Source organism: Pelodiscus sinensis, chromosome 15, assembly GCF_052426305.1.
Source record: "Pelodiscus sinensis isolate ZL-2025 chromosome 15, ASM5242630v1, whole genome shotgun sequence".
Classification (NCBI taxonomy): domain Eukaryota; kingdom Metazoa; phylum Chordata; order Testudines; family Trionychidae; genus Pelodiscus; species Pelodiscus sinensis.
The window spans coordinates 23114573-23141654 of record NC_143066.1 but is presented as its reverse complement, the minus strand read 5'-3'; the positions used below and the strand labels follow the sequence as shown (position 1 = coordinate 23141654).

General features: G+C 42.7%; 1 protein-coding gene across 2 annotated transcripts in view; it reads right to left on the bottom strand.

The window, feature by feature from the left end:
• VPS35L (VPS35 endosomal protein sorting factor like) overlaps positions 1-27082 on the bottom strand; it is a 146162-nt gene that overhangs the window by 19119 nt on the left and 99961 nt on the right. For both annotated transcript variants that reach the window (XM_006123143.5, XM_089782301.1), the window contains exons 27-29: positions 18646-18785; positions 12548-12713; positions 2270-2388 (exon numbers count right to left, since the gene is read on the bottom strand). In XM_006123143.5, the coding sequence (XP_006123205.3) occupies positions 2270-2388; positions 12548-12713; positions 18646-18785 (425 nt within the window). The remainder of the gene's footprint in view (positions 1-2269; positions 2389-12547; positions 12714-18645; positions 18786-27082) is intronic.

Genomic DNA, 27082 nt, shown 5'->3' with positions numbered 1-27082 from the left:
AACTCACTAACTAACCACAGGTAAAACCGGGAAAAAAACCTGATCTACTTATCTAAAACATGGAATGAGGTTGGGAGAACTGCTGAGCTCTGTCTGTGACGAGGCGGTAGAGAAAGAACTGTGGGGGTGGGGACTTGCGCATGCGCAATGACTGCACAGCAGGAGCGCATGGCTTGAGGCACGTACACGCGCGGCCCCAGGGACACTGCTCTGAACACTCTGGAGAATGGGCTCAGCGGCACACCAACCTAATGTGGAGCACCCACGGGGACATCTCTCGAAGAAGAATGTGGGATTTATTAATTTAGAATCCCCACGGTTATATTTATGAGAAAGTATATGATATCAAAGGCAGAAGAAATAGTACTCCATCAGCAATAGCTGGGCTCTCAAGTGTGTGTTGCTTAATGAATTCTTGAAGGCAAACCTCTTTAGAAGAATTTCTAAAATGTAATCCCAGTAGAAGGGGGTGAAAAAAAACTAAACTATTTGGCAAGTTGCCAAGTAAGATGCATAAGAGAAGAACCTCAGCCCTATTCTTTTTCCATCAAAGATTCACTGTGCTCTGTATCTGAGGCTATAAGCCATGAGAGAAAAGTCAAACAGAAGTAGGTTAAAAATAAAAAAGCTGTTGGGGTATGAACTGAAGCTCAGAAACAGACATGTTACCAGGGGCACAGTCTGTTCTCATGCAGAGGTGACGAGTTCAGTAACATGGAGAATGCCAGTCATTACTCCATAACAGATGAGCCTATAGAGCTCTTTTTAGATCACACAATGTATAAACCAGAAATCTGGAATCTAGGGTTTTTGCTCTGTTTTAACTAGTGTAACCGTTATTCTAAATAGGGTAAAATGAAAGTACTCCCTACAACTAAGCAAATCATTCTTAGTCACCCTCTTGGATGCAGAACCTTTACAAATAAAGTAACTTCCACTGTATTTCGCTCAGCAAAGACCAATAGGTTAATTCTCATTTTTCCCATTAATCTATTCCTGAACAGGCTGGTGAGAGAAGTAACAATTGGGATTGGGAGAAAGTAGAGACTTTGGTTAGGTGAGGAGTAAAGTGACAGCTAGGAGGGAATGGGAACAAAATGGGGCTGAAGAGATTATTGCATCTTAAGAAGAGCAAAGTTGGCACCAAAGCAATATTCACTGCCTAGTAAAAACAATTCTGTCTGGTGCACCTGAGTGTCCATGTCAGGGTAGGTCTACACTTGATTCCTCCTTCAAGGGAGGAATGCAAATGCAGACATCCGAAATTGCAAATGAAGTGGGGATTTAAATATCCCGTGCTTCATTTGCATAATCGCAGACTGCCGCTTTTCTACAATAGCGCTATTTTGGGACATCAAACTCGGCCCCTGTGGGGTTATTTCGAGAGAAAACCCTTCCCTTGAAATAACCCTTACTCCTCAAAAAATGAGGTTTAAGGGTTATTTTGAGGGAAGGGTTTTCTCTAGAAATAACCCCGCAGGGACCGAGTTTGAGGTCCCAAAATAGCGCTATTGTGGAAAAGCGGCAGTCCGCGATTATGCAAATGAAGCACCGGATATTTAAATCCCCACTTCATTTGCAATTTCGGATATCTACATTTGCATTCCGCCTTCGAAGGAGAAATCAAGTGTAGACATACCCTCACACACAGAATGCAGTTAAAGAATCCACCTCTTAAAAAGAGTACAACAACTTATACAGGGACTATAAATATTACTAAGTCTCTTCACCACTGTTGCTTACATTATCTTAAGTTTATTTTTTTTAAACCAAACTAACACCATACAGTCCTCTCCAACTTCGTGAACATTCACAGGGCTTTCAAAAAGTGGCTACACACTGTATTGCACCGTCAATTATTTATTCCTAGGAGAATTCTGCTTCACTGCATGTGCACAGATTTCATGCCCTCCAGAGATTTCTTTGCTTCCCTGCAGAAAACTGACTTCTGACAGGGAAGCAAAAGGAAGCTATAAAAGCAGTCACAGGCCCCATCTCAACAGGGCAAGCTGGTTGGTTTGGGTACTTTGAGTAGCTGGTAGAGATATAAATCACCAATGGGGGAGTGAGCTAGTCAGTCATGCATGTGAGAAAGAGAAACTCTGTCCCTCTCAGTCGTTACTGCATCACACTTGGTATGGAGAGGTGGGGCTTCAGGGTGTTTCTGAGGAGGTAGGAATGGGGTAGGCTCTGCCCACTCAAGCAAAGCAGGGGCTCTGCAAGTGATTTGGTGCTGTATTATATAGCAATAAGACACAAAAAGGCATACCTCCTCCTGCCCAAGGGTCTTCAAATGGTCCAGGATCTGAGCTATCACTGTCTCACACAGCTTGTTAATTTCAGTCAGGAATTTAGAGTCTCCACCATAAAGGGTATCATTGGAATCAACTGCAGAAACAAGCATAAATAAATCTGAGTTTAATTTGGATAACTGTCCAAGTGTGTTTGCTGCAAAACAATACTTGATATTTAGAACAGATTTTTTAAAGCTGTAAAATGATTCCATCTGCATATGAAATCTTTCATAAAGACCCGAAACCTTTGTTTTTACTACCATTGGCTGAGATTAATTGAACACTGCAACATAGTGAAATGTACACATCTTCCATACAGCCAGATCCCTTTCTTCCATTGAAGTTAGGGAAGTTTTGTCATTGGCTTTAAGAGGGCAGGGACTGATTAAGTTGATGGTTTATTCAACATATAGTACTGGAGAATGTTGCAGAGCGACACCTTGATTTCTGGTAGGGCCAACACGTACTGCACAGAGTAGTATCTAGACCAGGCTAGTCTGGTCTAGATCATCCCTGACAGATGTCTATCCAACCTGTTCTTAAATATCTCCAGTGATGGAGATTCCACAACCTCCCTAGGCAATTTATTCCAGTATTTAACCACCCTGACAGTTAGGAAGTTTTTCCTAATGTCTAACCTAATCTCCCTTGCTGCAATTTAAGCCCATTGCTTCTTGTCCTATCAGAGGCCAAGGAGAACAATTTTTCTCCCTCCTCCTCATAACACCCTTTTAGATAGTTGAAAACAGCTATCATGTCCCTTCTCAATCTTCTTTTTTCTAAACTAATCAAGACCAATTCTTTCATTCTTCCCTCATAGCTCATGTTTTCTAGAGTTTTAATAATTTTTGTTTTTCTTCTCTGAACCTTCTCCAATTTCTCCATATCTTTCTTAAAATGTAGTGCCCAGAACTGGACACAATACTCGAACTGAGGCCTAATCAGTGCAAAGTAGAGCGGAAGAATGACTTCTCATGTCTTGCTCACACTACTCCTATTAATGCATCCCAGAATCATGTTTGCTTTTTCTGCAACAGTGTCACACTGTTGAATCATATTTAGCTTGTGGTCAACTATAACCCCTAGATCTCTTTCCATAATACTCCATCCTAGACAATCACTTCCTATTCTTTGTGTGTGAAACTGCTTGTTCCTTCTTTAGTGGAGTACTTTACATTTGTCCTTATTAAACTTCATCCTATTTACCTCAGACCATTTCTCTAGTTTGTCCAGATCATTCTGAATTTTGACCCTCCCTTTCAAAGCACTTGCAACCCCTCCCAGCTTAGTACTATCTGCAAACTTAATAATCATACTGTGACGGGCCGGCCCCGGACCAGGGGCGAGGGGAGCGGAGCCCCCGCCGGCCGTCACTCTCCCGGGGGCGGGGCGAGCGGAGTCCTCACCGGCGGGGCTCTGCCGGCCGGCCGCAGACCCCCCAGCAACCCCACAACTCCAGCCGCCGGGGGCGGCAGGCGGGGGCGCTTCCCCCGCGCTTGCGCCGGCAGCCGATGGGCGGCCCCCCCCCCGCCGGCCCACGCAGGGAAGGCGGGGCCGGGGCGCACGGCAACTGGCGAGGGCCGCCAGCGGGGGCGTGCCCGGAAGGGGCGGGGCCCCGGGCGGCGGCCGGCGCGGCGGGCCAGTTTAAAAGGGCCTGCCGCCGGAGAAGCGGGGCGCAGGCTCCTCGCGGCGGCGGAGGAGCAGCCCCCACCGCAGGACGGAGCGTGAGCGCCACACAGCCCGGCTGCCGGCCCGGCGCTGGTCCCGGGGCCTCCGGGACAGCCACTGCCCCTGGCGAGCACTCAGCCCCTCGCCAGACGGCAGGAGGACCCCACCGCGCCGAGCCAGGAGAGACCGGGACGGCCAGGAGCGTGCCAGGGCCGGAGAGCTCACCCCCGGGACGCCATCGGAACGCGAGACACCACAGACCGCCGAGTCAAGGTAGGCGCCAGGGCGACGGGGATCGGACGGCAGACCCAACGGGAGGGAGGAAGGAGCCCGGGGCAGGGCGCTTCTGGCGGCCGTGGGTGGACGGGCCACAGGGGGGAGAATCCTCACCCCCCCTCGTCCACCGTGCCGGGGCGCTAGCGGCCCCGGCGCTCAGGGCCCCGGGCTGGGACCCGGAGAGAGGGCGGGACCGGGTCCCCCTCCCTCCACACAGGGAGCGTCCAGCACCCGACAGCCACACTAACCGACTGGGACCAAACTAGAACCCCGGACTGGGGGAGGAGGACCTAAGGCTAGGGGCTCCGGCCCCCCCATCCCGCTCGGCGGGTACTCACGGCCTGGGGTTCGCTGACCCCCCCTTCTGGCTGGGAGGGGGTGATCGCACCCCAGGGGCCCGGACTCCACACCGGCGGCCCAGGGACGACACAGGACAAAAGGAGGACCAAAAGGGGTCCGCAGACCCCCCCTCTCGGACTGGGAGGGGGTGATCGCACCCCGAGACCCTCACACATACTCTCTATGCCATCATCTAAATTGCTGAAGATATTGAACAGAACTAGTCCCAAAAACAGACCCCTGTAGAACCCCACTTGTTATGCCCTTCCTGCATGATTGTAAACCATTAATAACTACTCTCTGAGAATGGTTATCCAGCCAGTTATGTACCCACTTTATAGTAGCCCCATCTAGTTTGTATTTCCCTAGTTTATTGATAAGCTGCTTATGCGAGACTATGTCAAAATGCCTTACTAAAGTCAGGTGGCTCCTGGAAGTAATTGGCATGTTTGGCTCGTAGGTGGAAGGGACAGGAAGCTCTGTGCATTGCCCACCCCAGCAGGCACTGCCCCCACAGCTCCTATTGGCCCTGGTTCCTTGGCAATGGGAACTACAGAGCCAGTGCTTGGGGAGAGAGCACATGGAGTTGGTTGCCCCTGCACTCAGAAACCAGACATGCTAGCCCTCTTCTGGAAGCCAGAGCAGGCAAGGTCCCTTCCTATACTTTGCTGTGCTGCTGACTGGACTTTCCAACCAGGAGTTCGGGACAAAAACTGGATGTCTGGCAACCCTAGTCAAACGTATGCAATCAGTCAATATGGCAGAATCCACTTTACTTCAGTTTATTGACCAAAAGCAATTTGTAATGTTTCTATAGATGTTTAATTTGTTGGGTTGTTTAACTCATGATCTAGGACTTCTCTCTGCAGAATCGGCCCTGGATGTCTGCAGAAACTGGAAATTCTGCAGCAGCAGCAAATACATTCAACAAATCTTGTTATTTTCAATAAATCCAGAAAGCAAGATTTTGATGCTTTGTATGTTGATAGTGCATACAATTTTTTACTGTCACCCAAATGTACATCTTTGAGCATGCTACAGTTTTTTAAAACTGCACTGTAGAAATTACTAGGGGTGAAAAAGTAAGTTTGACAATTGAGAAAAGGACAATTATAGCTTTTGATACGTGGGAGTATACCAGAAGTGGAGGTTTTGTTTTAAAGACAAATAGAAAGCCTCTCCTCCTTCCTTTGTGGTGAGTAAGATACAAGTGATTTGAAAAAAAAAAAAACCAATGGTTTTGGGAAGACTGGAAGTCTTAGACTTCTAATTCCATAACTCAGCAACCTGCAACAAGAAGGCTAAGATATTGTTGTTATTATTTTCAGTAAAAGTCACAGGCAGGTCACAGACTTTTACTAAAAATAATCATGATAAAATGGGAAGTGGGGGTTCCAATATCAATGGCTGCTGTGGCTCCAAAGTATTCTTCCATTGCAACTCTGAACTGCGGGGCAGGCAGCTGCAAGGGGAGGGGTTTCTGCTAAGGCAGCTAAGTTTTATTTTTATCTTTTAAATATTGTGGTCTTAGTGATAAGCAGCTAACACCTCTACTTCTCTACCCATCAATATTTACCAAGTACATTTAAGTATAGCTATGTGCATTAGCTGGATATTTCAGTTATAAACTGAGGTGAGCAGCAGCCATATTGTTAATGCTGATATTTAAACTGCTGTTCCTAGGTTTCAGAGTTAACACACTGATACCCTTGTGAATTCGCATCTCTTCAAGCTATTGTGTCAGATTGGTAGGGTTACCAGGTGTCCAGTTTTGAACCAGACAGTCCAGTATTTGAGCTTTCAGTTCGGAAAACAAACAGAAAATATAAATGTCCGGTATTTTCTAAATAAGATGTAATGTAGATTGTGATGTAATGTCAAGTGTGTCTGGTATTTTTGTTGAAACCATCTGGCAACGCTACAAGACTGCTAGTCTGCATGCAGGAAAGCAGCAATGCATTGATTTACATCAGTTCATATTTTTTACAACTTTACAAACATCAAGAAAAAAGGAATTGTGCAGCAGAATCTAGAAGTGGCACAGCTAAGAACAGAGGGAATCACAGGGTTCAGATTCTGAAGCAGTGAACCAATAAAGTGCCAAAAACAAACAAACAAAACAAAACAAAAAAACAACCACCACCACCACCCAGTCTGTATTGGGAGAAGCATGCTGCATCAATGGCATTAACAGGTTCTAATATGTGATTATCAAAATAAGAATATAGGCCTGTTTGGTATAAACATATTTTAACACCCAGATAAATATTATGTTATGTACTTCTTGCAGTTACTAGTTACTGTTCCAGCATATTAAGTCAGTATTCCCCACTGAGTTAAATGCCCACCATTTTGCATCAGAGCCTCAGGAAATCTTAATTACCAGTGCACTAGAGCCCTGGATCTAATGGCATTTTCTTCTATCAGTAGATGAACTGCTGAAAAAAATTCACTAAGTCCAGATGAAAAATTTCATATTCATTGTACTTGCTACTGCTGTCATTTGAATGGCATTTGCACCTAGTCAGGCATGAAAGCTATTTCGCTGAGAGCTGAATTCATTTCAAAAATCCACCAGCATCTTTAAGGCAACAAACTAACAGCAGTCCCATGTTTGTTGATATAGAATGAGATTAAAGATTCTCAGCAAGTCTTGGCAGTCATCTTTGGCAGTGTATATCCAGTACCAGCATCATCATCTTTCATCTGACAATTGTCTAATGGCTATGTAATAATCTGTATGCACTTATTTACAATCTGCAGGAAAGAAAGCATGGAAAACTACACTGAGGGAATAATGAAATGCTGCCGTTGTTGATTTTAATTTTCTTCCTTGGCAAAATCTAGGTATTTCTAATAAACCAAATCCCCAAGAGATTAAAAAAATCCAGTGTCCTCAAGACATCCTTCACAAACATTACAACAGCCTCTGAGCCCCAGATCTATCTCTTTGTGCAAGGTATTCCAAAAAATCCATGTAATCCCTGGTGCTGCTGCCTAGAAACAGAAATGTTGCCCCAGAGTAAGAGGGAAAATAACTGCTTCACACAGCATTTTTTATTTGAAGATGTCATAGAACTTTACAACATTTATACTTCAGAACATCCCCATGAGGAAGGTAAGTGTTATTCTGCCCTTTTTATAAGTGGAAAAAGATAGGCTCACCACTTCTTAGGGAGTCTGAAAGAGACTAAGAAGATCTAGACTACAGTCTGGTATTCCATATTGGCTCAATTGTAAATTTCCTGCTAGGATGCTCACCCCATGACACATTCTTATCATGATAGGTGACTATTTTGGTAAGCCATCCACCAGAAGGACTCAAGCATTTTAGATCTGCCTCTCTTGGAAAATCAGTATACCACCAGAAAGCAGCACTGTCTAATGGTGAAAGCAGGGGACCAAAAGTCAAGATATTTGTGTTCTATTCCCAGTTCTGCTACTAACTCTCCCACACACTTGCAAACATTTTATCATCCAGTATCTCACTTTCACAGTTCTACCTATACAATGAAAATAAGCAATTGCCAGAGTGATATCTTTGAATCTGAGTGTAAAACCCACAAGCAATTACAGTCCACAAAGGCCAATCTTCTCTGCTGTACAGTTTAGCCATCTTCTGCAGCACACTACATTTGCAGCAACTTTTTTATCATTGTCTGAATCAGAATTTTTGTAACAGAGCACAATTTTTAAAATTGGACATCAGAGAAGTCAATCCTTCATGAATGGGTACTTAGAAAGCAGGAACCAGGAAATCAGTGCAGATACCACTTAAAGGAGAAACTGGGCTTCTATTTCCTTTACATGGATCCTGAAGCAGGATTTAAACTTTGCTGTCACCAACTGCATCTATCCTCTTTATGGAAAGGCTATTAAGCTTCAGTGCTATCCAAGCTGTCAGTATCAGTGACCTACAAGTCCAGTGACTGGAATTCATACAATGTATGGAAAGGTTTTTTTTTTTGTTATTGTTCCACCTTCCCTATCATGATTTAAGAAGACAGAATTACCACATCCAAACCAAGCTGCATTTACAAAATACAAAAAAAGTGTTGTTTTAAATACGTAGAAAATATTACTATCTTCTCCAGCATTATGTCTCCACTATAAGGATTCAGATTCTAGTAGGGGAATATATATTTTTTCTTTATCCCACAGTATGACAATGAGCTTCCAAATCCACCATCTGTTTATAGTTAGACTGTCAAAACAGCCCATGTGGAAACAGGAAGCAGGTATATAAAGAATTGGGGCCTCTCCAAACCCAGGGAAGGCCAAAAAAGCCTGATATTGCTTCCAATGAGGTCAATAGTAAAATTCCATTGATTCAACTTGAATAGTCCTGGCCCCATCATAATCACAAAGAGCTAAAGCCTCAGTTAATGGTGGTTGTGATCATTCCCTCTCAAACTTTTCCCCACTTTAAAAAAGAAACTTGGGAAATTTTGCAGATTAATCAGCCTACTCCAAGCAACTAGGTGAGGGGCAATTACATCTTGCAACATTAGCAGGATACAAGGAATTTGGTAGGATGAAACAAAATTTGGGAGTACTACTGAAAGAACTATTGTGTTGCTCTGTAGGGACTTACAGTGTAAAACAGAGCCAGCACAAAATGTATTTCAATTTGATGATAAATGTTAATAGATCCATTTTAGTCATTTGTTATAAACTAAGGTTTGCCACTATGATATCTCAAGATACAGCCAGAGTTTTAAAATGGCGATTCCCACAACAGATACTAGCAATTCAGCCTCCTTTCACATATATAGATTTGATTCTATCTCCTGTAAAACTGGCAACAGTGTTGCATAATAGATAAATGTATCAGATGTGTCCCCACATGCTTGAATTTTAGAGCAGGACTGAGCTTTGCATTTTGAGCTTTAGAGTTGTTAAATAATATATGCATGTGAAGAGTTGATAAGCCTAAGTTATGTTGACAGTTCAAACAAAAGGAAAGTCCCTCTAAACATATATATGCAAATACTCTTAACAAATTCTAAAAGTTTTGTTAGCGCAATTCCCAGTAGAAGTAAACAGAAATTCATCTGAAAAGTTCTAACTAGTCACTTTGTATAATTATTCAGGCTGATTCACCCATCTAACATTTTTCTTTTAAAAGAAAAAAATATTACCACTGTTCTTTGAGGCTTGTTCTTTGATCTTAAAAAAATGGGTCCGCTATGTCACTTTCTCCATTTTGTCTCCTTCACCATATATCATAGGACTACAGCCAGTCCTCGAGCTGCGAATGTTCGACTTACGACCATTCGCAGTTACGACCAAAAATGTCGTAAATGGCAGACCCCGAGTTACGAACGCAATCCGCACTTACAAACAGCGCAGTCGCGTGTAACTCAATGGGGTCCGATTTACGAACAAACTGAATTACGACCAATTACTTGGTCCGTAACCGGTTCGTAAGTCGGAGACAGGCGGTAATCAGGAATAACAGCATGAAATATTTAATGTTTCTCATGAATTTTAAGTTCTTAAAAGTATAAAACCAAACAGAGTTCAACCTCATGATGATCTTAAAAAAATAAAAGATGAAGCATAAAGACTAAAGGTAAAATGCAAAGCTATCAGAACCCAAAAGGCTAGTCCAGTAGAGGGAGAATGCGAAGTTTAACAGAAGTGACCAGCAGATGTTCCTATTAGGTGGCTGATGCCATGTCTCGTCAAGCAATAAAATAAGTAACATATTGGAAAAAGTCTTTTTTTCCTTCTTCCATTTCCACATTGCCACAATGGAGAAATCCTGGAGGTATGGACAATCTGCAACGAAAGCCTTCACAAAGGCAGCTGACAGGGAATCCTCAAACTGAGGGAAAGTGAGTCCATAAAACAAAATTCTTCATTTACACATATCCACCTCTGTTTAGATTTACACCTGGATTTTAAACAAAACCAACTGGCCTATCTTAGCAAACTCTCTTTGCCATTTTTAATACATGTGCCGAATTCACACTTCTGTAGGCTTACACCAGAACCAGCAGAGTTACAAATTGACTCAAAATTGACTTTTACCCAGAAAGCATCACACTCTCTTTCAGGCATAGCATCAAGAATTTATGGCGCCAACAGAACAAGACCCTGGGTTATGGAGCTGGGGTGGCCAACCTGTTCTGGGCAAAGAGCCAAGATAGCAGTGGATCCAACACAAAGAGCCAGAGCACAGTTGTTGAGGGGAAAAAAAGGTGGGGGGGGGGGGGGGAGAGACTGTCCCTTTAAAAGGAGCCCCTGGTCAAGCCAACCCTTCCCTCCCCCCCAAAAAGGCTCTGACCCTTTAATAAACCTCATTTAAACGCGTTTTGAGGCTTTTTGGCCACAGCAGGTTCCTGCTGCCTGCTGCCATCTTTATTTCTGCAGCTTTTATGGCCGCACAGGTCAGCACAGGGAGCCAGGAGGAGAGGACCATTTTTGTGGATGCAGGGGTGGCTTTCAAGTCACTGGTAGGCCACGGCTGAAGTAGAGTTACAAAAGCACAGAGGTAATGCTCAAGGTTGAAGTTAGCCAGGTGGTGTCCCAGAAAAATAAGAAAAGAAGAGCAGAGGGTAAAGTTTGGAGGATCTCCATAGCAAAAGATCAGGGTAAAGCCTCTCTCAGTAGTTAAAGCAGTTAAAAAGGAGAGCACTAGACACACTTTTATGCTGGCAGTTAAGAACATCTAGATTCACAATGATAAGTTGTGCTGGTTTGAGTTTATAGCTCAAAATGCAACTGATTATGCTCTATGTCAGGGGTGGGCAAGATTCAGCCCGACAAGCCTTTTAATCTGGCATACCAACTGCCCCTCTGGCATGGAGGAGGGCTGAGGCTTTGTGTGGAAACCAGCCAATAGGAGCTGAGATTTTCCTTAGGGGTGGGGGCATCCAAAATTATTGCCCTTGCTCTATGTTTTTCCTGAGACAGGTCAGTTATAGCACAGTCCTTTCACAATGCAACAGACCTCACAATAGGATTCCTGGCTCTTTTAGATGCTATTTTTGCCTTTTTGTAAACAATGGAATCCATTAATTTATTTTAACCTCTTTGGTAAAGTATAGGAGGGTCATGCATGACAACATATCTATTGGGAAGCAGTTAAGGAATCTCTTAGTGAAATAGATGGAGCTTTATTATCCTCAGTATGATCCTTTGGAGTGAGGAAGAAGGAGGAAAATTGTGAGAACAGTTTTAAGAACTTCTGAATTAGTATGAGACCTTACAAAGTTGGATCATCCCTGTACTAATTTAACAGCCATTATCTTAGCAGACACTGGGGACTGAACCATAGACTCCTAGAGCTGAAATGATGACTCTTTACAGCTTGCGTTAAAGATCCAGATTCTCCAACTGAGAGCTCAAACAGACTTGCATCACCTGTGGATTGAGCACAGAGGAGGATATATCTCTTTGACAAGTGGGTTGCAATAAAATAATATTATTTACAAATCATGGAGGACTCAACCGAATGTTTCATGAAGCCAGTTTGGAGTCCCAAATAAAGCTTGAAACAAGTGGATTAAATATAAATGCTCTTTGTGGAATATTGTTTTATTTTAAATATAGCCTGGATGCCGCCTTCTTAGAATCCAAAATGATCTCTTATGGTCATTCTAGACTGTAGTACGCAGATTTGTGCAGGAAAATAATCTATTGTATAAAGTTACTGAATCAAATTTGATCAGCTAACATTTACAAAATGGCAAATCACTGATAAAATGCAATAGGATAAGTATATATATATATATAAAAACACACACACAAACACACACACAGGGCTTGACAATTACGGCAATCTACTCACCCGTGGCGAGTAGATTTTAGCCCAGCACGGTACCACAGCGCGATCAGCGCATGCGCAGCACGGTCTGCACATGCGCAGCGTGCCAAACCGCGCAGCTGGCGAGCAGGGCTCGCCGCCACTTGTCAAGCCCTATATGTGTAAGAGCATAGAACCCACAAAATCCTCTGTTTACCTTTGTCTATATGATAGATGTAGGTCTCCTGAGTCATTGCAGAGAGTAGATGCAGAACATTTGTGTAAATCCGGACTTTGTCATCGCTATTATCCTCCCACGTATAATCCTGGATCACGTTAAGTAGTCCTCGCACCAGAAACAACACTCCCTGTTCTGGATGGTCCTACAGAACAACAGACACACAAACCAATAATCAGAGACAGGTTTGAGGTTTTGGTTTTTAAAGTGCAGCAACATCTCTGTGCAGCAAAATACAATATAATTAAAGTGCAGCAAAATACAATATAATTAAAGCCGTCAGTGACTTTTCTAAAGTGTGCTTCCTAGCAAGCTCATTTAAAACACATGGCAAGAGAAAATTATGGCATCTTTTTGACCCATAATAATCAGCCTGGGCTAGGCAGCTGCAGCAGACAAGGTTTGAAATCCATTGCTTTCTAATCTGAGGGGGAAGCAAACAAAACTAGCTGACAACTTCTTAATAGCTGAACTTCCAAAATTACACATACTAGTTAGTTTTTTTTACTCTTATTATTTCAGTAAACTACAAAAACAAGTATATTACTCATGTAATTATGAGTCTTAGGAGAAAATACACATTGGGAAGGCACCAAAGCTACAGAATGGCAATGGCCTTTTAATATTGAAAGAAATAATTACAAGCACAGAAACTTTTAGAAACAGTTCATTTTTTTTAAGATCAGTTTCAACATTGCACCAAGCTCAAGATCAGCTGGGATATGGTGGTTTGTGACAAACTAGCACCGCTAGGGCAGCCATACTGTAATGAGCATTTCCTCCAAGGAGTGAGTGGAGAGGACAGGACTGCAGGGACATGATAGAGGCACTGGGGGATGAAAGCAACGAAAACTGTAGTCTCTGGAATCCCAGCCTCTCACTGGAAATCTCTTCCAGCACCGGCAGACCTAAAGGTGAGGTCTGACCTCCCTATCATTGCCTATTACAGCCAGTCCCCGACTTACGAACGAGTTACGTACCAAACACTAGGTCGTAACTTGATCTGTTTGTAAATCGGATTACATTCACTTACGTACGGCCGCGCTGTTCGTAAGTGCAGATTTCATTCGTAACTTGGAGACCGGCTGTATAGGAAGTTGGTCATAAATACGAACGGTCATAAGTCGATGCGTTCATAACTCGGGGACCGGCTGTACTGCAATAGGCCAGGCATTTCATTCTCCTTCCTGACTATTTTCTTAAGTGAAAGTCTAATTCTGAAGTTACCTCTCTTCAGTGCCACACATGCACAACAGACACACAACACACTGCTGCTAGCCACTCTTCTCCTGTATTCCATATTCAAGACAATGTACTCCCTCAAACTGCCTTAAATGCATGTCTCTGGCAGACACACACCCTGGTTTCTGGGAGAGCACAATGAACAAGCAAAGAAAGCAGCATGATCAACAGCTGTTTGTGATGTTGCTGCAGATGTGGGCAGAGAGAGTGGGAGAATAGGAAGCAGGAATGAGGACACTGGAAAAAGTGGGAGGGAAAAGAAAAAATGTTCCCCTGTCGAAGGGAAAAGAGGTTTTCTAGGACAATGAGAGAGAGAGAAGAACTAAAAAAAAATAGCAAGAGAAAAGTCATGACATAATACTACATGGCCCACATTTAAGGTTGCAACTGAGTTTCCACTCCAAGCACAATTTTTATCCAAATGAATGAATGTCAGCCTTAGAAGTGGTAGGGTAAGTATGGGCTCCAAGGGAGACTTGCTTAGTAAATGGGTTTTTTATCTTGGTTATAACATGTATGGTTTCCCTTTGTGTTTAAAATGCTATCATTTTCATAGTAAAAAATTCTGGATTTCCTTGCTTAAATAAGTTCCATCTTTGGATATTTATCATTAATTTAAGATGGTCTCTCTTTCAGAAATAATTACTTCTGTTCAGTGGGAACTTTCTTATATCTGCAAGTAAAACACATCTCTGGGTTAAATCCCGGAAAGGAATACAATTATAACATTTTGTAAAAATCTGTCCTCTTCTTCAAAAATAAAAAATGATGCCTGCTTGAAACAACATCAGTTAAAAATGTTAAAACAGCTGCCCATGATTAAAGTCACTTATAACAATGGACTCTGGCAAATAAAAGTCAAAATTCCACATTGTATTCCTGTTATACGTCCATATTTTACAAATTTGTTGGTCTACATAACAGAGAGAAGGGATGAGGATGAGATATCACCTTTTATTGGATATCTGTGGGTGACAGGGACAAGCTTTCAAGTTTACCTGGTTTTCTTCTTCAAGTCTACATTATGTTTTATCAGAGACAGAAACAGCACTTTAGAGAAACAGTCTTTTCCAGCAACCTACTGACCCTTGCGCCCTTTCCAAAATGACAGTGTCTTCAAAATGGGTTTTATTTTGTTATTTGTATTGTGATTTAATTCTAGATCCTGTAAACCACAGAAGAAGGGAAGACAACTTACTACGCCTAGACAGGGTAATGGATGTGGAAAAGGTCTTTTGTAGTTAAAGTGGTCATACAATTTGTGCATTACAAAAGAGAACATGTAGATAATTTCCAACCTGCTGTATGTAGTATGAAAGTTCCCCTGTGAACTCCATACATTAGATGATTTAAAGTTAAAATGTGAATCCTGTTTTCATCAAGCAATCCTGCATAAATGAAGCCACCTGGTAATTAAGACACCTTTAGGAGTTTACAATACTACATACGTTAAAAATTTGTCAATTCCTGAATCATAGAATCATAGAATAATAGGACTGGAAGGGACCTCAAGAGGTCATCGAGTCCAGCCCCCCGCCCTCAAGGCAGGACCAAGCTCCACCTACACCATCCCTGACAGATGTCTATCTAACCTGTTCTTAAATATCTCCAGAGAGGGAGATTCCACCACCTCCCTTGGCAATTTATTCCAATATTTGACCACCCTGACAGTTAGGAATTTTTTCCTAATGTCCAACCTAAACCTCCCCTGCTGCACTTTAAGCCCATTACTCCTTGTCCTGTCCTCAGAAACCAAGAGGAACAAATTTTCTCCTTCCTCCTTGTGACACCCTTTTAGATATTTGAAAACCGCTATCATGTCCCCCCTTAATCTTCTTTTTTCCAAACTAAACAAGCCCAGTTCATGAAGCCTGGCTTCATAGGTCATGTTCTCTAGACCTTTAATCATTCTTGTCGCTCTTCTCTGTACCCTTTCCAATTTCTCCACATCTTTCTTGAAATGTGGCGCCCAGAACTGGACACAGTACTCCAGCTGAGGCCTAACTAGTGCAGAGTAGAGCGGCAGAATGACTTCACGAGTTTTGCTTACAACACACCTGTTGATACAACCTAGAATCATATTTGCTTTTTTTGCAACAGCATCACACTGTTGACTCATATTCAACTTGTGGTCCACTATGACCCCTAGATCCCTTTCTGCCATGCTCCTTCCTAGACAGTCGCTTCCCATCTTGTATGTATGGAACTGATTGTTCCTTCCTAAGTGGAGCACTTTGCATTTCTCTTTATTAAACCTCATCCTGTTTACCTCTGACCATTTCTCTAACTTGCTAAGGTCATTTTGAATTATGTCCCTATCCTCCAAAGAAGTCGCAACCCCACCCAGTTTGGTATCATCTGCAAACTTAATAAGCGTACTCTCTATCCCAATATCTACATCATTGATGAAGATATTGAACAGTACGGGTCCCAAAACAGACCCTTGAGGAACTCCACTTGTTATCCCTTTCCAGCAGGATTTAGAACCGTTAACAACAACTCTCTGACTACGGTTATCCAGCCAATTATGCACCCACCTTATCGTGGCCCTATCTAAGTTATATTTGCCTAGTTTATCAATAAGAATATCATGCGAGACCGTATCAAATGCCTTACTAAAGTCTAGGTATATGACATCCACCGCTTCTCCCTTATCCACAAGGCTCGTTATCTTATCAAAGAAAGCTATCAGATTAGTTTGGCATGACTTGTTCTTCACAAACCCATGCTGGCTGTAAGATTCAATGTAAAGTTCACTAGGTTTTAGCATGAGGACCACTGAACTATCAGTGCCAAGGAATTGATAGCACAGACCCAGTGTTTCACCCATAATTCCAACTAGTAAGCAGCTGACTAGTCTTTAAAATTAAGGCTGTAAAATAGAATGAAATTAATCTGGAGACAGTCATCCACATTCATTCTACACACTGTCTGGATGGGGAAAAATAGGTATTATTACTGCTTTCCAGGTTTCCCCTTTCTACTGTGTACTGGGGAAATAACCAACATGCAGATATATGGTATTAGTCTGCATTTTCCCTAAACTGAATCTCGTTTTATTTCTGGCTATGATACAGAAGGCCCCTTCTAATTATTTCTTTATACTCAGTGATATTCACAATACTTCAGGTCCTTTTATTGTTTAATAAGGAATGTTCTGTAAGTCCCTTAGGCTAAGAAAAAGTGCCATGCCAGTATTGTGTGCAAACATGCAATAGAAGGGCAAGGATTCTCTTCAGAGATCTTCTTTCAAATATAATGGATATTCAGTTTTGAACCCATGAAGGACATCTAAATTCAAAGTGTCAATACACCTCTCCGTAAAACCATCAATAACTGTAAAGGTCTTTCTGCAGGCAAAACCTTTTATGACCACTTTCTTACTCAAGCTTCATGAGTAAAGTTAGAACCATCTAACAAAGGTAACCAATAGTGGAAATTCAAACTGGATTAGCAGCTGTTTGAGGAACAAACACCCCATCAGTTCAGAATCAGTTTCACTCACTTAAGTCCTGGTTTCTCATTCTTCATCACTGGCAGAAATCAAGCAAATAGGTACTATGTCTATGAGGGAAGAAGATTTTTCATGGTTAAAGTAGCCTTAAGCCCTCTTTTTGGAGAGACTGAAGAAAATGTCATTGGGCAATTGCTTATCCATCCTTTGGGCTCCTTTAATGCAAGATGCAGCAGCACCCTAATCTCATTCCTCCTGATCAGTACTGGATGTGACATTATCAGAGTGTGAGTTTGGGATGCAGTACCTCTGTATGCAGATGACACTCAGCTTAATGCATCCTTGACACTGAATCAAAAGAGCATACTGTCCATATGCTTCCAAGTATTAAGCTGGATGAAACTGAGCAGGTTGAAACTTAGATAAAAAAATTGTTTCAGTCCACTGAGTGAAACAACCAGAGAAAATGGCAAGGTTGGTATCTGACCCTTCCCTCATACTGATGAAGTGCACAAATCCTGTCTCAAAGAGGTTCAAAAAGGATATTCCTGGATCCTTCCTTGTTTCATAAGCCACTTGAAACTACAGAAACATGAAATGCTTCCTGCCCTCCCCCCGCCCACTTGCTTTGGGTAGGAGGTTAACAGCTATTTTTCTCTGATTGAACTGATTGAGACGTGGGCCACAACTCCATTCTCCATGGCTTTGCTATTTCCTAATTAGACTGCTGTGCATGCTTTCCTTTGGAGTCCATTCAAACAACAGGCACACAATGCAGAAGCAAGCACTTTTATCAGCAGAGAACATATTTTACCAGAGCATCAAAGACTCTTGTGGCTCATTGTTCAATTCCAGATATAATTCAAGGGGGTGACAGTGATCCGTACACACTTACACACTCTGGTTCCTAGTTATCCAAAAAGCCTCTCCTCTCCCAGTTAAGATTATCTGGGCATTTAAGCAAACTTTTCCCAGATCTGAATGTCTGGGAGTTTCCAGCAGGGCAGTAACAGTAGTCTCAGATTCAAATTCACTCCCACTGTCCATCTGACAGAGTCAGAGTCTGCTTACATGTTTCTGACTTTTGAAGAATAGGGAGTATTGTTATGAAACTACAGAATTAAGGTTTTAGTTATGCTGTGTTCAAGTAACTTTTGACACTCTTTCAACTACAATTCATGTACTTTGATATACAGAAACAGAAATATTATTTATTTTAATTGAAAACTGAAGTACTATGTCCTTTACTATAACAACACATGTAAGAAATACCCAATTTAAAACAAGTCTATCTATAAGCAGCCAAGCCAAAATACCAATAGTCACCTCAAGCTTTAGATATTAAATACTTCACATGGCAATTCATACTGAAGTTACTTACTGGAACAATTAATAAAGTGGAAAAGAAATTACAGAGGAATTCCAGGAGAAATGGTTCAGAGGGACGCATCTTCCCATCTATATTGATCATCTTTGGCACTTCAGGAACAAGGCTCACTGCAGCTTTGAAAAAGGCATCAGCTATAAAAATAACATTAAAATAGTTACATCACTGTAGCACTTGAATTCACAAACATGCCTATTATCTAAAGCTTGTTTAGTGTGTGTTATAATTAAATATCGCAACATGGATGAGGTAAAAGTCTTCTACTGAACCAATTTCTACTGGGGAGATGGGACAAGCTTTTGAACACCACAGAGCTTTTTCTAAGGTCCTCCTCCTATGGGTACCTTTCCCAATTCTGAGGAAGAAGTCTGAGTAGTTCAAAAGCTTATCTGTCTTACCAACAGAAGCTGGTCCAAATTAGGAATGTTAAATATCAGTTAATGGAACAGTCAATTAACCTCATACATCAGTTACTCAACTATTCTATAGTCGCTAGGGATGGGGCTGGCAGCCAGTGTGCTCCAGCCCCAATCCTATGGAGCCCCTGCCACTCCACGCTGCTGCCTCTATATCGGAGGCAGCAGTGCAGGGTGCCAGGAGGTGGGAGCTGGTCCACGAGGGGAGATGGGTTAAAAACCAGCTCCCCTCGTGGACTGGTTGACTGTCACCTTGCGCTACTGCCTCTGATACAGCATGAGATGGCAGCAGCCCCTCTCTGGGGAGAGGGGTAGGAGTGGGGCTGAGTTTCTGGACCCAGGGCAAGCCAGAACTGAGCTGGGCAGCCCGCCTGGCTCCTAATATACTTTAAATGCAGAGCTTCAGCAGGAATGGGTCCCAGACCTGATGCAAGCCAGGATATAAGCAGACAGAATGACCTAATAAGTTCTATCCCAAACTTCAGTGATTTTGTAAAACTCATTATAGAGGTCAATGATAATTAGGAGGTAAATGCAGTTATCGTATTCTTAAATGTTTACATTCTTTACTTAAAACAGGACTATAAAATGAAAAATAGTATCAGAGGTGCTGCAAGCTACCAAGATCTGAGGACTCCTCTGAACAATATACTACATGAATTCTTGAGATTTTCTTCTATTTGTTTCCACAGGTTTGAAAAGAGATCCATTAATGGTATGGTAAAGCACAACTATAAACAAACTGCATCATAATACCAAACAAACTCAATGAGAATGTCTGCTCTTCAATTATATTAATAAAAGGTATTGAAAAGAAATTCCTAACTCCCACCTCAAACTTCTCTTGGAATAGTGTTTACTGGAGTGTTCTAGAAAGCTGCAATGAAGAACTACAATTTTTTTGACCCCAAAGTAGTTAGACACATTTAAATTCTATTGAAGGCAAGTACCCAGGGACTTCAAAGCACTTTTCCAAATTGGTGCTATCCCCATTCTTTATAGATAGGAAAAATTGAGGTTCTTAAGTATCTAAATCCCTTTTGAAAATGATATTTAGGCTTCTAAATCAGTTAGTCATTGCAAGTTTGTACATAGTAACATAGGGCACGTCTACACAGCAGTATTATTTTGGAATAACTAATGTTACTGTGAAATATCATAGTCCGCGTCTTAACTACAAGCAGTTATTTCAACAATGTCAAAATAATGTCAAGCTGGAAGACTTCTTGACTCCTGTCACCCTCATTTTATGAGGAGTAAGGAAACTCGGCAGAAGAGTGCTCTTTCTTAAACTTCCTGCTGTACAGACAGTGCCAAAAGCCAAAATGAGCCATTTCGACATGCCCTTAGTGACTTGTGTCAGGCCAGAAAGACAACCTACAGCAGAATAGTGGTAGAAACCTACGGCAGAGTGAGAAATGGAACACAGGTCTACTGATTCCTAATACAGAAGAAAAGCAGAAACTCAGAAGAAAGGATGGAAAAAATCTGTAACCCAGAGATGCCACTGATATTATGTATTGCCATTTCCAGGACAGAAACTTGCTTTACAAAGATTAACTTTGACACATAAGGCTTTAAGCAAATTTACTAAATATAGAACCACATGATATCAAAACTAAGTTTGAGAGGAATAAGGAGTGAAACATTTGCTTTAGAAAAACTGTAGTTCTTATGACTCATTTCTTTCTAGCACACACTTGTGTGACCTTCTGAACTTTTCATTATTCAGACCACATGCTTCCTTTTTAGCATGCATATTTATTCCAAGTAAAGGGGCTGTTTTTATTTGTTTCCACATTAATTCACACAGTTGGCCCAATGGGAGACAAATAACTCTCTCAGAATGTTATTGAGTGAGAGAAAGCAGTAACAGATGTGCATTCTAGAACAAAGAAATTAATTGCTTTATCTTCCACAGTTCTCCTGTCCCTAAACCAAGTTATCACATAATCAAATGATGTAGCGAGACTCGATGTAATATTTTTCTAATCCCAACAAATGAAACAGAAATCTTGTGGCCCAAGCTGCTTGGTTATTCTCTCCTTTCCTTTAGGAAAAAAAAAAACTGTCTGGGAGTAAATCTTACCAAACAATATTTGTGCTAGCACCAAAATACACATCTACCACTTTGAAGCTGGATAACTGCAGTTTGGGTTCACTCTCATCATCATTCTCCTACTTCAGAGAATGGCCACAGAAAACAACTATCTCCTGATTGATCTTCCTAGGTCACTCTTTAGATACCGATTTGTCTTACTCAAGCCCCTGGAACAGACAAGAAGCCCATCGCTATTCTCAGAAAGATATGCCTTAAAGGAGGGCAGGCAAAATACAGCCCCACGCCAGATTCAGCCCACCAACCTTCAGATCTAGCCCATAAGAACATAAGAACGGCCGTACTGGGTCAGACCAAAGGTCCTTCTAGCCCAGTAGCCTGTCTACCAACAGAGGCCAGCACCAGGTGCCCCAGAGGGGGTGGACCGAAGACAATGATCAAGCAATTTGTCTCCTGCCATCCCTCTCCAGCCTCTGACAAACAGAAGCCAGGGACACCAATTCTATCCCCTGGCTAATAGCCTTTTATGGACCTAACCTCCAGGAAATTATCTAGCTTCTCTTTAAACTCTGTTATAGTCCTAGCCTTCACAGCCTCTGGCAAGGAGTTCCACAGATTTACTACACGCTGTGTGAAGAAGAACTTTCTTTATTAGTTTTAACCCTCCTACCCATTAATTTCATTTGGTGTCCTCTAGTTCTTCTATTATGGGAACTAATAAATCCACCCTCTCCACACCACTCATGATTTTATAGACCTCTATCATATCCCCCCTCAGCCTCCTCTTTTCTAAACTGAAGAGTCCCAGTCGCTTTAACTTCTCCTCATATGGGACCCGTTCCAAACCCCTAATCGTTACAAACCATCACAATATTATGGGCTGCCAATGTCCCACAGCCCAGTAGGACTCTCAGGAAGGCTCTCTCACACGCCACTGCCCCTGGGGGGAGGTGACTCTGTGCGTTGCCCCCACCCTCAGCACAATCTTGCAACTCCAATTGGCTGGAAATCGCACACGGCCACAGTAGTCGGCTGCTTTAAGCAGCGTGGGGGGGGGGGGTGCGAAAGGCAGGGAGTCTGCCCAAGGTAAGCACCTCCCAGCCAGAGACTTCACGAGGAACTGCCCCCCGTGCAAACCAACTCCCTGCCCCAGGTAACAACCCAAACCCTCTGTACCCTGTCCTGCATCCTTACCCCAGGTCACAGCCCCATTCCCAGGCTATGCACGCCTTCCTATACTCCCTCTCCAGATCAGAATCCCCTCCCAGACACTGCACCTCAATCCCCTGCCCCAGGTCACAACCCACTCCTGCACTACATCACGACCCAAACCCTCGGCAACCCCTCCTGCATCCCAGTTCCCTACTTGAAGTTTTCTTCTGCATTCAACCTCCATCCCAGGCCTTGCATCTTGTCCATTAATATCATAAAAGACTGTGGTCGTGGATCGCTTATGAAATTCTTAGAAGTAGCCCCTCATCAAAAGTTATTGCTCTGCTTTAGAGTGACAATATGCTAATTTATTCCCAAGCCCTTTTTTGTAGAACTAATGGTCTTTGTTTAAAAACAAAAAATTATATGACAATGCCTCTAAAAATGAAAAACATCTATGGAAGGGCAGAATTATGAGATTAACAAGAATATAGAGTTGGCTTCCTTATTTCATGATTAGTTTCTTGTGCAATTTGCTTGGTCACCTTTAAAAATCCTATGTTCTTATTGACTCAACACTTCTAGAGAAGTGCTCAAATCGTTTGGATTGTCTGTTTGGATTTGGTTGGGAAGAAGAGGAAGAAGGGGAATGACGAAGGGGGGAAAACAATCAGTTTCCTCTATTTGTCATTACTAGCCCAGTGTTTCCCAAACTGTGGGCCACGGCCCAGTACCAGGCCACGGGAAAAAAATACCGGGCCTCAGCATAGCTGCCGGGGGGAAGCAGAGCATGGGAGGCTGGGAGGTGGTGTGTGAGTGGAGCGGGGGGCGGGGCACAAACCAGCCACAGGGAAGTAGGGCTGTCCAGCAGAGATCAGGGCTGGCGGGAGGGTGGCCAGCAGAAGCAGGGTTAGGGATAGCGGGATGGTCCGGTGGAGATCCGGGCAGGCGGGCAGCGGAAGCAGGGTTAAGGGCAGCAGGGCTCTCCGGCAGAGATCCAAGCGGGCGGGCGGCAGAAGCAGTATACGGTTAGCGGCCTGTCTGGCAGAGATCGGGGAGAGTGGGTGGCAGAAACAGGGCTGAACAGAGGGTGGGGGGAGCTGGCTGGGGGAGATCAGGAGGAGGAGGACTGGAGAACCACCCTCTGAAAGCAGGGCTGGACGGAGGCAGTGGGCTGGCCAGGGGACGGGACGCGGGGGGGGGGTAGATGGGGGAGATTGAGAGGAGGACGATGGGAGAACCAGCTGCCGGAAGCAGGGCTGGACGGGGGAAGCAGGACTGGACTGGGGAGTTCGGGAGGAGAAGGGGGGGGCAGAGTGGGACTGACCTGGACACATGCAGACTCAGGCACACAAGTGAGTCCGGCCCCGGGGATTCCATTTTGCCACCCCGCCCCACGTACCTTCCCTAGAGTAGTTGTGAACTGCCTGGCTGGTAGACACACTCATGCAGCCTGAGCACATCTACCAGCCAGGCAGTTCGCAGCTAAGGACTGATAAACCTAATAATAATAAAGCTTACCTAATTAGAAAATACTGGACATTTTATATGTCCGGTATTTTCTCAATTTGTTTCCCGGACAGAAGCCTCAAATACCGGACTGACCGGTACAAAACTGGACACCTGGCAACTCTACCCCTCCTTGCACCCTCCCTCGTAGCCAGATACCCTACCCCCAATCTGCTCCTGCTCCCGCCTCCTGGATCGCCCATGCAGCGCCAGGTCCCCCAAGCCCTGGCCCTGCGGAGGATGTAGCCAGGTGAAACACTGAACATTTATTCATTTTTAATTTTTTTTATATGTGTTTATATTTTTTGTGCTGCAAAAAACAGTACTGAAAAAAACCCAGTTTCCGATTAAAGTAAAAAGTCTGGGAAACCCTGATCTAGCCAGCTTTCTATCCATCTTACAATCCATTTATCCAATCCATATTCCCTTAACTTGCTGGCAAGAATATTGTGGGTGACTGCATCAAAAGCTTTGCTAACGCTGGCACTGGGGGCTTTGGGAGGACCAGAAACAACTTAGTTGAATATTCATCATTTGCTTAATTAATATGTAAATATGCAAATGACTGTTACCATGAATGGATTTACTGGTCCCCATGTCAAAAAGTTTGGGAACCCCTGTCCTAGCCATAAGGCTTCAACTATATCTGTCCTTCTATCATATCCCTATTTAAGAGAGACTTTTACAATACTTCATTTCTGCTGCTTCCAGCCTCAGCACAGTGACAAGCGAGGGCATCATTTGTGATCATCTGTTCCTAAACTGGTCTGTCTATATTACAGATTATAAAATGGTTATTTAACTGGAACAGTAACTTTACACCTATCAAAGGCAAATATGCTTTACTGACAGCAGGAATTTTGGTCATTGTCCAAAACCTCTTTACAAGGTGCAATTTATGAAATTAATCAGCTGAGATACAGAATATTCCCATTATTGCAAGAGAAAATCAATTGTTCTCAAAAGTACTTTGCTTTTTTCCTTTATAGAGAAAGTCAGACTGAGAGATTTAAAGAAGGAACGCTGATTGAGTGTTCAGTTTGGAGTAAGATTAGGGTAAACAATATGAAATATCAGCAGCGGATCTAGGGCAGAGCGAGCAGGGTGGCTGCCTCGGGCCCCGCGCTGCAATAGGCCCCGCGCCAAGCCACCGCGCAGGGCCCAAACAGCTTCTTGAGCCACTTGCTCCCGTGTGGCGTCCTGGCTGAGTGGTGCAGAACTCAACCGAGCGCCACTGCATCAGGCGAAGGGGGGCGGGGTGGTGATGTACACGACCAGGGGCGGGAGGCGAAGGGCGTGACAGAGGTTCTAGGTCCCACCCCCGGGCATATACATCACCGCCCCATCACCCTACACCTCCTGCTGTGGCGCTCGCTTGAGTTCTGCGCCGCTCAGCCAGGACGCCATGCGGGGCCCAAAAGGCCGTTTGAGTGAGAGGCAGGAGGGGCAGGAGCAGGAGCAGGAGCAGGAGCAGGAGAGAAAGAGAAAGAGAAAGAGAAAGAGACGGAGACGGAGACGGAGACGGAGACAGAGAGAGGCAGGAGGGGGAGGAGACTTAAATACAAATGAAAATTTTTAATTATTAATGCAGAATTTTGTTTAAGAATGACTTACAATATAATTAAAATAAAAATTATCCAACTAAATTAAGTTTCTATCAAATTTACCCAATTCACATTTAATATGAAAATAGCCTTCAATTTGCGCATTTGACGCCTTTTTTCTCCAAAGGTGGGCCCCGCAAAACTCTCATCCGCCCGTGAAATATTATACTCTGCCAAATAAAGTAAGTGTCAATATATCTATTCAGATATAATTACTAATAATTATGAAGTTATATAAATGGGACAAACCACATCTTTACAGCTAATTTATAATGCATCTTATTTTGCACCTGCTTCGAAGTTTAAGGGATGTATCCTTGGCTTATGTGCATGGAGGTACAAAGAGAAGAATACGTTCTCCAACTCAGAGGAAATGGGTCCCTTTTGCTTTTTTCCATACAAGGCCAGTTTCTTAGCTTCTACTCTAATCCTGTTTGCTTCAACCTTATAAATAAAAATATGTAGAAGCTTCTTCCGTTTGAAAAAAATTTCTCACATTAGTCATGTGTTTAATTCTGCTCCTAAAGTAGTCCACTGTAAGGGTAGATGAGGGTAGAGCACAGTGCTCATTACAACAAATCATCACGATGAAGTCTTCCTATGCTGCAGCAGTTAATATCTTGCTCATTGCACCGAACACAATATATTTCACACTTGACTGAATTTATCCTTCCATAGCAGCTCCTTCATTCCAGTTGACCACAATCTATAAATCCTTCCCCTTGCACATATGAGATGACCTTCAGACTAAATGAACTAATGGCCTGCTCTAAGATGGAATATTTTTACAATATTTCACAACAGAAACGCAAGCAAAATTCCTTTGTGGATGTTTTCTTTAAACAATATCACTATGATAGTTTAAAAAAAAAAAAAAAAGCTTGTAATTTGTAAAGGTGCGTAAAGTAACTGTGACAGGCTGAGTTTCCATCCAATTTGCAATTCTATTTTTTGCATTCATGATAACAATTAAATTGCCTACACAGAAAATCTCAGGCTGGCCAAAAGTTGATTGAGAATTGAGATCACCAGAGAGAGAAAATAATTCACATCTCAAAAGACCATTTAAGAAGAGTGAGAGTATGTAGTTTGCCTATTTAGTTATATATTAAAAATATAAACTATATTTAGAGATCATTAAGATTGCATCAGGGCATACACAAATCCACCCAAAATAATAAAAGAAGAGGAATCAGTAATTAAAAGATTCCTGCATTTTTGCCACCTAAGTTTTTCCTATCACACTGTTAATATCACACTTCAACACCTTTTGCTTTGATCTCCAACAGATATTGGAAAGCAATACATTCCTCAGCTTTATCAACCTTGTGTTCTAATGTAAAAGTTTAATAGCGACCTCACATTTAGCAACATATTGTATGTCTAACTATCATGCACTGTAATTATGAGGACAGTTAAGCTCTTTTAATGCTGCTGAGGTCACCAGGAAGTTTTTGTAACATGCATGAACATTACACCCCTATAATGTGTTTACCCTTATATTACTCTTTCACACTCTGATACTTAACGTAGTTTTGTATCGAAGAATTACAAAGACAGGATGGAGGAAAAAAACAGAAAAACTGATTAAAAGTTAAACTGGAACATATAATGGGAATTATTTATAGGTAGAAATATAACAACCTAGATGGAGCCTGTTTTGATGTTAGTTGTACAAAGAATTTGGTTAT